Source organism: Otolemur garnettii, unplaced genomic scaffold (genome assembly GCF_000181295.1).
Source record: "Otolemur garnettii isolate 467f Iridium unplaced genomic scaffold, OtoGar3 scaffold00049, whole genome shotgun sequence".
Lineage (NCBI taxonomy): Eukaryota > Metazoa > Chordata > Mammalia > Primates > Galagidae > Otolemur > Otolemur garnettii.
In genome coordinates, this window is record NW_003852444.1 from 7,075,634 (window position 1) to 7,088,832 (window position 13,199).

The following is a 13,199-nucleotide window of genomic DNA, read 5'->3' on the forward strand; positions in this document are numbered from 1 at the left end:
AACTCATTCAAATGATTCTAATGTTTAGTCTAATCTGAAACTTGTTCTAATTTAACACTTCCTTGTATTATGATGGAATTTCTATGCATTAGAGTGAGAGGGGAGCAGGGAACGACACTTCGGTGGGAAGACCAGGCTTCGAAGAGAAATCTGTTGGGGAAATTGATTTTTTCCTCTTTATTTCAGCAGTGGGGTTATTTAATTTTAGAGTAGAATATGAACATTTTTGTATGCATGAACATGGGCATTTTTATGTATGTAAATATAGAATAATTATTTAAAAGATGCCAAGCATGAACCTTTGAATAGTTTATGTCTGAGGCTAAGTGTAGGAGTTTTAATTGCAGTTTGAAATGGAATTGCAGATATTTCCCTTGCACTTTGCACATAAACCAGAGCCTCTGAGGAAAATCAGCCTCTGAAGAGCTGATAAGGGAGAATTTATATTGATTGGAAATAACTGATACCATTCATTGAGTGAAACAGAGAGGATAAAAAATACTAAAATTAGATTTGGTTGATACACTTAGACTAGGGGTGTGGACGTTTCCACACTATCTGTTAATCTGTTATTTTTATGTTAAATAAAAATAATTATGTATGAAAGGTATAATTAGCTAAGCTACTGTATATATATATATACACAAACACACAGAGGGTGCAAAAAAAGTATGCACATTTTAAAAAAGAAAAAACTGTATTAAAATTAAATACTCAAGTCATGTTTGACTTCTGCAATTACAAGAGATACAAGATGCGATATAGAAGATAACAAATGTTATTTTTATATATGTAGTACTTTCAGTATTACAATTTTAATAGAGTTTTTTCCTTTTTTTTAAATGTGTATACATTTTGAGAGCACACTCTATGTATCAGTGTGCTTGTGTGTACCTCTGTGTGTGTGTGTGTATCATTGTTTCTGTTCATTTGGATTTTCCCCATATTTTTATCTGGTTGGCCAAGAAGTTGTGAAGAAGTAGCTTAAGCAAGGCGATACTTTTAGGTGGGGGGAGCTTACCTATTTCGTTGGTAGACCATGAGTAGCTATTCTCAAACCAAGAATAATCATAGTTGAGACTTTAAACTGTTCTTCAACACAGTCATCGTTTCAGGCTTCATGAGACTTTTTTTTTCATTTGCCATAAAATACCTGGAGGGTGACTGAAAGCCTCAGGAGACCCACTGTGGAAAAAATGAGTTTGGGTAGAAGAACCTAGTAGGTATTAGTCACGAAATATAGTGCTATACATTGGGAATTCTGCCAATACGTCTGCATAAAATGGGTGATTAATACAAATCTCATTAAGGCAGAAGGCAGAATTTTAAAAAATTTAACTGCGTAGTGAATTTTTGGCATGAACATGAAAATAGTCTATCAAACTGACAGTTCTTAGCATAACTACCTATACTGTATTTCTTTTAGAAACAAGGGCTAAATTAAAACGAAATTTATTTTGGGACAACTAATTAGTGTCATTACTGAAGAAATGCTTTTAGAATTACTGTTGGAAAATTGAGCAGGAGTAAGGATAGCTTAACTTTGTGATTAACTTTGTACATAAGGAAGGCAAACATTTAATGATTTGGGTTTCTATGTTTGATCAGGAAGAAGGTATACTTCACTTGGTTGGCAAACAGATGCTTTCTTAGTCTTCTCAAAGTGTCCAAACCATTCACACACTGTTTAGATAACAGAAAGTACAATTGTTTGGAACAGAATTTGGGGATGTAACAGGATTGGTCACTTAACTGTCGGCTGGAGTCTTGCCCAGGACTTTCATCATTGCTGTATTACTGTTATGACGGGAAATGAGGAAGTGCATTGAAAATGTTCCAATCTGTTACTGTGTAGTCACATTTACAGTGATTACGGTTATCAGTGACAAAGCTGGGTCTCACTTTGCCCGCCACATGAGAGAGATTGTCACTTTTTGGACATGAAAGTTATTAAATGCATCAAACTTTTAGTCTTTAGATTGGGTGATAAAACTTTACTGTCTCATTGAAATTACTGTTTCAGAGACGTTGAACCTTATCCTATGAGGTCAAGGAAATGCAATTATGACTCTAGAGGAAGCAGTATTTAAATTTGATTTAGGAATTGCTATATCCACTGAATATACAGAGACATGCAGATCAGCACGCTTCAAAGGATTATGAATATTCCATGATTTGTATCATAGAGAACTGACAGATTTCTTTTTAAAAGGTATTATTTGCAATGGCTTGCTAAATTTCACTGCTGCCAGCACCTCAAAGGATGCAAAGCTGGGCTCTGTGCCCTCAAGAACCACTAACTGTCTGAGGTTCTCTGAAACTTCTTCCATATGGAATCTCTGTGCTCGAGATGGAAGTGTTCCTCTCTCTGGAACACTTTTCTGATCATTCCCTCTGTGTGTGCTTCATCTTATACAAACTTTCATAGCATATATAAAATTTCATTTTACTTTTCAGTTTTAGACCTATCTCCCCTGCTCTGAAGTCCACAAGGGCAAAAGATCACATATTATTTATTTTATATATCCTGAACCCAGCCCAGTGGCTGTCTCAATGACTATTTGTTGTAATAATGCAATGCTTAATTAGAGAATAGGCCCCACAGATAAGAGATGAGTACCAGTGAAAGGTGGTATATAGCAAAGGCGAGGTTGGCTCTGTAGGCAGCAAATAATAAAGGCACTCAGTGGGGCTGGAAGCAAAAGTAGAAATCTGGGGGAAATGTCCAGAAAGCACAGGGAGTGATACAGAGGAGTGTGACATAGACAAGAAGTAAAGCAGGTGAGAGCATTTCAGGCAGGAAAGAAAGAAGAGAGGGACGTGTAATTAAGGTTGTCATGAAGATAAGTTAGACATGAAATTGATACACAGTGCAACATTACGCTGGGTTAGAGAAACAATGATAATGTTTTTACAAATATTTATCCTCAATGTGAGGATGACATTGGAAAGAAGAAAATATTTTTTAATGTATGCCGTTTGAGTTGAAGGCGGGATGTTCCCAGCGGCATAGATTTTTGGAGTCATCTGTATGCACATGATAACGAAAGACTCCAGATTGGGTTAAGTGTAGCGCGGAGAGAATATGGAAGATGTGCGAGTTATATGCAGTTCAAATTGCATATTGATCTTTATAAACATGTGTTAAACTTATGTTTATGAATATCTCCCTAGTATGCCTTGAGCGAACTGGATGAGTTTTAGCCAAGAAGTGAAAATTGAGCAAAGAAAGAGTATGATAAGATACGCCTACTGAATTTATTTGTGTGTGTGCGTATTTTTAATAATTGCAAGTAGAAAAACTCATCAGTCTGAATGATACATTGGGGAGCCTTGTTTTGCAATATACAGAGTTGGTAAACGTGTATACATAGGAAATATAAGTAATAATTCGATTCTGAGAACCTGGAAATGTCTTTTCCCATGTGGAATGGGAAGCTGTGTCCACTGTCATTTTTTCATTTCACCTTTGGGTGCGAGCAGGTTTTCTCTTTAAGTATCTTACCAAAGGAAATTTTGGCTAAGTTTTCTTGAATCAAGTCAGAACATATGGAATAAATAGCATTTTTAACCAGTCTTTATATATTTTAAAGCAGTGAATTCCATTTGATAAGAGAAGCCTTATAAATTGTTATGTTTATGTAATAAAACCTAAAATTTGAAAGATTCATTTATGTCATGCTTAGTAGTTTTACATTGTGTATGTCCAAGAATACAAATAACACACTGGCTTTTTTAACTACTTGTATATTTGATGCAATTAGGCTTTTCGACAGGAACACGAAGAACACGGGGTTGTTTATCTTTTTTCCATAGACTAAGTTTTAAAAACGTGTGTAATACTGAATTTCCATGAACAATGTTGAAGAGTAGCACTTTGACATTGTACTCGGTGGACATGGTTTGCGATCCATTTATATGTGCCATTCCACATTGTGGTCTATTTTTACCAGGAAAATTTGACTTGTGAATTTTGGCCAATAGACCTCATGTGTCCACCCACTTGGAATATCAGAATGCTGGCTTTGAAGTTGCAGCTGGCCTTGGCCTCAGACTTGCTGCTGCCAGGGCCAGCCACAGGCCATCCAGCTGCTACTTAAGGCTCAGAAGCTGGCTATCGAAAAGTTGTCTGAGGCTCACAGTGAAAGGACCAGAGATTGATGCAGACTGAAGGAGCGGCTCAGGCTGAAAGTGAACAGTATCATCTGCAGAGGGAGGACAAGTTCAAGGTCAAGGAAGCTGAGGCACTGGGGTCCCATAGCCTCTGGGGCTGTCAGGTAGAAAAGGAGACTCAGAAGAAGAGGACTGTCTTCCAGACCTACTTCCAGCAGGATGAGGATGAAGTCTCAGGAAACCTTTTGGCCTTTCTCTCCAATATCTTCCTGAAGATCCAAGAAAATGATTGCATAAATGGATGGAAGAAGAAGAAATATGCACCTGGTCCATGGATTGGCATGGCAGATGCCCTTAAGGAGTGTGAACCTTAGTAAAGCTTGAGTTAGAGTCTTACACATATGAAAAGGCATTACATTATTTCTGTGGAGAGTAGTAAATCTACCTTCTTTGTGCAGACTTAAAACTTATCTGAAGATTTCATCTTTTTATCTCCTGTTTCTTAGAAGCTTAATGAGTTCATTGCCTATTTTCTTATGCCTTTCAGCTCAAGCAACATATGTATCAATGGACCAGGGAGATTTGAGTTCTAGGAAAGCTCTAGTAAAAGACTAATTTTTTGAAGAAAGAGAAAAGTTAAATAATTTTTCCCTCCTAATGCTTTCCTGAAGATTAGGAGCTTTATCTATGAAAAAGTAGCATATTGTTATTGGGATGTCATGTGAAGTGGCAGCTGGGCTGAAAGTAATCCGTTCCTGCTAATGGCTGGAAGAGCGGATGTTAGTCTAGTTGTTTGGGTTGCTTTTAGTTTCTCTTAATCAAATAATTGGATGGTAGAATTCAAGAATTTGTCACATGTTATTACTTGATGTATTAACAATCATTTAAAAGTTAAGATTCTTTGTCATGCAAAAAAGTTATAGAAATTCTATGTTAATGAATAAAATAGTATCTAAGGAGGTAAATGAATACACGTCTCATGCACACTCTTGTGTGAATTCACATTATTTGGGCTCCTGAGGAACTGGATGTTGGGTAGAGACCTTTGGCAGGAGAGTAGCATACTACTATTCCCCTGAATATTTTTTAACTACACTCTTTCAAGGGGAATAACTCGAGGGAGACAAAGGGATAGGGCTGCTATCTGTAAGCTTCACAAAGAAGGAAGCATATAGCAACTTATGTTGAGACTTAAGCAACCTTTGAGGCCCTTTAGAATGCGAATAGTCATTGAATATATACATTTATGGTGACTAGAAAGTTAGAAATGATATATGTATGGAATATAAATTCAGTGTGAATGTTTGTGCACCAATCACCATACACTTCTTCTGGGCAAAAACACACTGAAAACCATGTGACTTCCTGCTTTTCTGAAGACACATTGGTTGGAAAGTCTATGAGCCTGGTTTAAAGAAAAAGAGTCTGCAAGGATCATTAACAAGGGCTAATAAAGGAGGAAGGGGATTAATAGTTTATTTAGGAAGAAGGAACAAATGAATCATGTTAAATAAGTTAATGTGTTTATATGAGCCCCTCCCAAGACCTTGAGATTGATAGGCAGGCTGAAATAAATATTTGAAAAGGCATTAGACAAAAGCAGGATTTTTAGATCCCCGTTCTGATGGCAAACATCGTGTTTTCATGCTGTATAAAGATGGGGTTCATATATTTAATGGATTGAATGGGTTATACCCAGAGCTCATTGTAATTATAAACGGGTTGCATCCAGAGCCAAATCATTTAGATGACATAGATGATTTTGAGTTGCATTTGGAAAAAATGAATCATGGAGGCAAAAGGGTGGACAATGGCGGGTAGAATTTTGGCCTCCATGACCTTTGCCATTTGGTATTGTAACCCGTGTTTATGTTACCTTACATGGCCTTTGTAGATATAATTAATTATGGTTAATATTAAAATAATAAGCTGGCTTTAAAGGAGGCAAGAATCCTGGGTTATCTGGGTGGGCTCAATGTAATAAGGTAAGCCCATAAAAGCTTAATGGAAGGCAAAAGGGAAAGTCAGATTGAAAATGTGAGAACTGTGCCACTGTGTGCTTTGACAATGGAGGGACCAGGAACCAAGGAACACAGGCAGCCTTTACAAGGGGAGAATGAGCTCAGCTAGGAGCCAGCAGGGATGGAAAACTTTAGTCCTGCAAATACAAGACAATGGAGGTGCTTGGAGGTGAATCTTTCCCAGAGTGAGATGAGATTATGACCGGAGCCCTGTAAGAGCCTAAGCAGAGGACCCATGACAGCCTCGTCCACGTTTGTAACCTATGCAGCTGTAAGAAAATAAATGGATGTTTGAAATCAGTGAGTTTGTAGGGAATTGTTATGGCAGGAATAGAAAACTAGTAAAGCTGTTGTTGGTGTCCAGTAGATCGCAGGTAGGTTGATGATGATCGCAGCGAGTGTTTGGGTCTCATTCTCCCACAGCCTCTTCTTGCGGAGGAGGAGATAGGCAGCCTAGGAGCTGCAGCAGTAAGCCATGGATACTTCCACTGTAGAAGTTTTGTGGTATTCACAGTATGGTAGCCTTTCTTGAGATTGCCGTTCATGGTATACCTCATTCCAATGAACAGAAAAAGCTCCCTGAAGGAATGAGAGCACGAGAGCATTTAAATTTGCTCATTGCCCCTTTCCCTATTTTCCCTCCCACACACTTTCCTTTCTTTCTTTTTTAATGTCATGCTGAATAGAGTTCTTTGCCTTCAGCCTAGTTCACAGCAACCTCAAACTCTTGGGCTCAAGAGATCTTCTTGCCTCACTCTCCTAAATAGCTGGGACTACAGGCACCTGCCATAACTCCTTGCTAGTTTTCTATTTTGGTAGAGATGGGGTCTCACTCTTGCTCAGCCTGGTTTCAAACTCCCAGTCTCAAGCAATCTATTTGTCTCGGCCTCCCAGACTGCTAAGATCACAGGAGTGAGCCACTGTGCATGGCCCCCTTTCCTTTCTTGATGTGCTTAGGTCCTGCACTCTCTGAACCTCCTCAAAGGCACATCAACTGTTCCATGTGTGCATGTGGACACAATTAGCCCTCTAATCCCTTCCTTTTAATGGCCAGCGGGAAGTGGTGGAATGCTGTTACTTGCAGGCTAGCCATTGCTTTCTTTTTGTCTGGCTTCTGTAGGAAATGCTAAAGCTCTAACCCTAAGCTGAGTCCTGTCTCTTGGCTCTAGCTAACCTTCATTTCTGAGTCTGATTTGTGTTTGAAGTAGGGTAGATATAAAAATGGAAAAAGCATTTGATTGCCAAGGCAAACTCAATCTGGGAGTCAACAGTACAATACAGTAGCTCCTCCATAGTTGACCTAATTTTCATAGATGGGACATATGTATCAGTACAGTAGGCCTAGTTCCTTGTGTTGACCACCTCCATATGTTGACCTGTCCCTTGGGTGGTCAACTTACAGAGGCTCTACTGTATTAGGATTAATGTCCAGCACTAACTGGATTTCCATCATGCCCTTTCTCATTCAAGGTCAAATCATTTATGTGATTCTCCTGCTTCTTTATTTTATGTCTTTCTGACATCTCAACATTAATGTTGTGATAGATATTTTCTAGGTTTGCTATATTCATTGAATAAAATTCATTGAATTTTATATAGTTAAACCACATCTGATATAATTTTTTTCTTCATGAGAAGAAATGTGTGAAGGTATGAGTGAAATAACCAAAAACTTAGTTTATTTCTTAGTTTTATTCCAATTTTGGTTGGTTGTACAAAAAATAGTCTATCTTTTGAGAGAAAGAAAAATTGTGGTATATGTACACCATGGAATACTATGCAGCCATAAAAAGATGGAGACTTCACATCTTTTATGTTTACCTGGATGGAGCTGAAACATATTCTTCTTAGTAAAGTATCTCAAGAATGGAAAAAAAGTATCCAATGTACTCAACACTACTATGAAATCAATGTATAATCACCTACACATTCATATGAATGGCAAACATAACTATAATCCAGAAAGTAGAAGGGAAGAGGAGAGAGGGGGAGGGGAGGGGGATATGGGAGGAGGGAGAGTATCTGGGGGGAAACTCACCTAATGTGCATGATGCAATGGTACATTTCAAAACTATTAAGAAAGGAGTATAATTGTGATGGATGTGTTACTTAGTTCAATGTAAACATTTCACACTGTATATCGAAGCAGTGCCTTGAATCCCATAAATGCATCAGTGCACAAAGTTATGATTTAAGAAAAAAAGAAAACTAAAAAAAAAAAAGAAAGAAAAATTTCTTTATTTTTTTATTTTTATTTTTTGTTGTTGCAGTTTTTGTCCGAGGCTGGGTTTGAACCCGCCACCTCCGGCATATGGGGCCGGCACCCTACTCCTTGAGCCACAGGCACTACCCAGAAAAATTTATTTCTTAAGAGAAGGATTTTAAGTTCTTCAGGCTTATAGGGAAACCTCATAAAGATAGAAATATTTTTCAAACCATAAACATAGAAAGTGTTTGCATAATAGTTGATTTAGGATTCACTTAATAGCTGTGGACATCAGTGCTCTGAAAAAATTCTGTGCCAGAACTACAGCTGCCATTTTTCATTTCTCATAACTTTATTGGAAACAGGATATGATTTTTTTTAAATTAGGGCCTATATACTTACTATAAATTGCATAGCAGGAAAAGAAATTCTCATTTTGCCTCTGGCTCCATAAAACAAGAAAGAGTTAATGCAATTGAAAATCATATTCAACCAAATCTTTTCAAAATAGTTTGAAAACAACCTGTCATTCAGCAGCCACATTTATCCTGAAGGAGATTTAGTCAGTGAAAATGGTTAATTCTGCGGCCAAGAAGGGGCAGTCAGTAAGATAGAGCAATTAATATTGTTCTTATCTCTTGTCTTCAATTATCTTATAATTGAACAATTTAGCTTTTTTTAAATTTAGATGTAATCAGAGTAGTATTTCTTTCTTTTTTTTTTTTTTGTAATTTTGAATGACCCACAAACACATGAAAAAATGCTCATCATCCCTAATCATCAGAGAAATGCAAATCAAAACCAGCCTGAGATACCCCCTAACCCCAGTAAGAGTAGCCCACATCAGAAAGCCTCTAAATGGAACCCTTTACCTTTTGTATTATCTTGTTTCCAAGGTTAGAGCGCTTAATTTGGTAGAACAGAGTAAATAGTTAAGGAGCTCTTTAAAACAGAAAAATCATAAATATATGAAGGTAACTGTTAAGACCCAATCTACAAAAATGCTATAATTTTTAAGATTTACCATCCTATTCCCAGTTCTGAAGTCATGTGCTGATGTTATGTTCTAATAATCATGGAAATAATCTAATAATCATTTGTCCAGGATTATCTAGTACCATCCTGTAGCTTTTGCTCTGCACAGTCTTAATGAGGGAATGTTTTACTACTTCTCTTCCTCTAGACAATAGTTCTTGGGGATTGCCATCCAAAAACTAGGTTGGGATTTAGGGGGCTTCAGTTGGTTAGTCAGCTGTCTTCTGAGAAAGGACTTAGGGAAAGACTAGACTCAGAAAGAAAAATGAACATATAATGAAAATAGCAGAAAGCTGAATGCAGACAGTAGGTTCTTTCAGACTGTCTCGGAATTTTATTAGAAAGAGATACTTCAAGGAATAATGTTTATTTAGGGACTTTGTAATCCCTTGACTTTATGGGCAAATTTTTTGATGCGGATTCTTGTTTTGTCTTTGTGGGTCCTTAAACTATATGCCATACAGTAGCAAACTCGAAATTAACCCATTTATCAGCCAGAGTCTTTGCTGTACTCAGCAGGTGCTCAGTTTCTCCTCTGCGCACGTACTCACCCTCATGAGCTCACTCTCTGTGTGTCTGTCTCTGTATGTGTATTCTCCACTAAACAAAATGATTTTTCAAAGCCTGTCACAAGCAAGGGAACAGAGGATAGTTTAGTGTTTTTGAAAGTGTGAAAGCAAATCATCCATTCATTTTTATCCAAATTCCCCAAATTTGGAAGCCTCACACAGTTAATGGAAGGCATGCCCTATGAAAGCAAACCATCCATTCATTTTTATCCAAATTCCCCAAATTTAGAAGCCTCACACAGTTAATGGAAGGCATGCCCTATGAAAGTCGAAGCAGGTGTTCTCTCCTCCACTTCCTTCCTCCTCTCCCCAGCCAGTGTCCCAGACCCATACCCCATGAGTCCAGAGTATTTCAACCCTTAAGATACGTGCAAATCACCTGGACAGCTTGACAAACCACCCCACAGATTGTGAGACCTCAGACCCAGGCATTCTTCTAGTTCAGTAGATCTGGGGTAGAAACTAATAATTTGCTCCCAGTTGGAGCTACCCATAGCACTCAGCACCTGTGGCTGTAGCACTGGGTCACTATTCCAACTGGCTTGGGCCTACAAGAAAGATGGTAATAAAGTTGTTGGATCTGTTGGGTCTGCAGGATGAGGAGGGAGTGGGCATGGAAGTAGGAATGCTAATCTAAGTCACTGCCTTTACTGAAGTCTTTATAACAAAACTGCCTTTCCTCTTTCACAGAAGCAAATCCAGAGAAATTCAACAGTCGTTTTCGAAATAAAATGTTCTATGCAGGGGTAAGTATATGTTTTACTTAATAATGATTACATATTATTTAATATTAATTTACTGTAATAAAAGAGCTCAGTACGTTAAATATAAAAGCACGTGCACCTCAGGTATTTATATACATGGTTAATGTTTAATGTCTTAGTTTAAGAATGAAAGTAAGAGTGTTATTTCCTTAGTTAGTTGTCAGAAAGATAGTTGGTATTCATCATCTTTCAACTTTAAAGCCCCAGGGATCCATGTTGTACAAGAGGGTATGCTGTTGAGGATGGATATTAAAATAAAATGTAGAAAATAACCCATCAAAGCCAATGTAAGAAATGGGGAAATTGGATAGACTGTAGGATAGAAAGTCTTAGGTAAGAAAGTAATTTTCACTGAGGTACACACACATCAAATTCAAATAGGAAACTGGCAGAATAGGGGAAGCTTTTCATGAAAGCATATATGCAATGAAATGGGGCACCTTCTTTTTCTTTCTTTTCTTTCTCAGTCACATATGTGAAAGTGAATAGAGAAGGGGAAAAGGCATCCAAAATTTCAGTAAAGTGCAGTTTAAATTTATGGCACTAAAAAAAAGGGGGGAGTCAAAAATAAAAAGGGGGTGAATCAAGACATCCTCAGTGGCAGATTAAAGATTCTTTCGGCACCTAATGGACAAATAGGATGGCCAGGAGAGGTAGGCAAAATATTTTCTTGGAAAATATTTTTGCCTTCCTGGTTTTGTGCTCTAAAAATATGTTATATATATTGTAGTTTGGAAACAGATTTCAACTTGATAGTCACTGTACTGCCTTACTTTGGATTCAGCAAGAAGAGAACTTCTTTTGTATTTTGTGGACAATTTAGAATCATTGGCAATTATCTATAATCTGGAAGCAAGAATTTGGCAACACCATAATTAAGTATTTCTTTTTCTTTGTTTTCTTGTGATCTAGGCAGCTTTTTCTGATTTCCTTCAGAGAAGTTCTAGAGATCTATCCAAACATGTTAAAGTTGTTGTAAGTATAGAATATGTTGATTGATTCCATTTGAATATGAACATGAATACTGCAGAAGTAAACATACAAGCACCAGTTTATACATTTAGATGAATCACTGGCTACATGGAACTTTCGAGATCATTTGGTGCTCTTCATCAGCTGACATTTATGAATACTCCTATGTGTTGGGCACTTCTTAATTGTTGGTGATAAAATGAATATAAAGACTAGTTTTACTGCTAAAGAAATGCACAATTCAGTTGTGAACAAATGCATATAAGTCACTACAAATGATGTAATAAATATTATTGAACTATGTATACAATATGGAGGTAGAAGAAAGGGAGAAATAATAGCTCTGACTATGGTGGGATCAGGAAGACCTTTATCAAGGAAATGATGTTAGTTGGGTCTTGAAGTAAAAACTGATGGTTACTAAACAAATATGCATATTCCGGGGCTTTCTGAGGAGTCTTCACATTAGAACAATGCATATTTGTTGACTCACTCTCCAACCTGCTCAAGGTTTCTCACCACTGAGTGGATTTTTTTTTTTTCTTATTTCATCCTTGGCCTCTGGCCTAGGTTTTGGAAGAAAGGGAAAGAGGAATGTATTGTTCTCTAGGTGATACATTGTAAAAAATAATATAGTTTTTCTAAGACATAAAATGTTTTCTTAAAATAACCAAGATAAGAGAAGGAATCAACATGACTTGATTGCACTTAGTTATATATATATATATATATATACACACACACATATATATTATAAGAAAAAATATAGCTGGAGAGGAAGGGATGGGAACATAACAATGCTTGCATTTATTATGGTGTAGGTAAGAAAAAAAATGTAGTAAGAGGGAACAGAATAAAATATATACATGAAAATAGAAAAAAAATGTCATCTTAAGCTAATGGGAACATAGAATAATATGCAGGAGCATGAGATGATACAAATTAAAATTTGTGATCGCTAATAAGGCGTGGGTGAGACATGAACCTCTTAAGTCAGTTGGATCAAGAAACCAAGGCCTTTAACCATTGGTACCAACAGTCCTTCACATCACTTTCAGATATTTCTGTTCTTATATAATTACAATGAAAAGTAAGTTTCTTTTAGTGGTGAAGACTTTGAAAACTAAAGTATTGTTTTTGTAAGGCTAATACAAAGATATTAGATAGATATAAGAAAGACACATGGTCCACTGAAATAAGACATAAAACTCTAAAAATACTAGAAGAAAGTTCAGGGAAAACACTTGAAGAAATTGGCCTGGGAGAATATTTTATGAGAAGGACCCCCTGGGCAATTGAAGCAACACCAAAAATACATTACTGGATCTGATCAAACTAAAAAGCTTCTGCACAGCCAAGAACACAGTAAGTAAAGCAAGCATACAGCCCTCAGAATGGGAGAAGATATTGAAGTTTATGTCTGTCACAACGGTTTAGTAATCAGAATCCACAGAGAACTCAAACAAGCAAGAAAAGAACAAGTGATCCTATCTCAGGGTGGGCAAGGGACTTGAAGAAA

At 37.1% G+C, this 13,199-nt stretch overlaps 1 protein-coding gene across 1 annotated transcript in view; it reads left to right on the forward strand.

The window, feature by feature from the left end:
• Positions 1–13,199, forward strand: part of DGKI (diacylglycerol kinase iota) — a 419,366-nt gene that overhangs the window by 240,585 nt on the left and 165,582 nt on the right. Inside the window, exons 16-17 of the mRNA XM_023514207.1 lie at positions 10,635–10,690; positions 11,621–11,683. Coding sequence (XP_023369975.1) covers positions 10,635–10,690; positions 11,621–11,683 — 119 coding nt within the window. The remainder of the gene's footprint in view (positions 1–10,634; positions 10,691–11,620; positions 11,684–13,199) is intronic.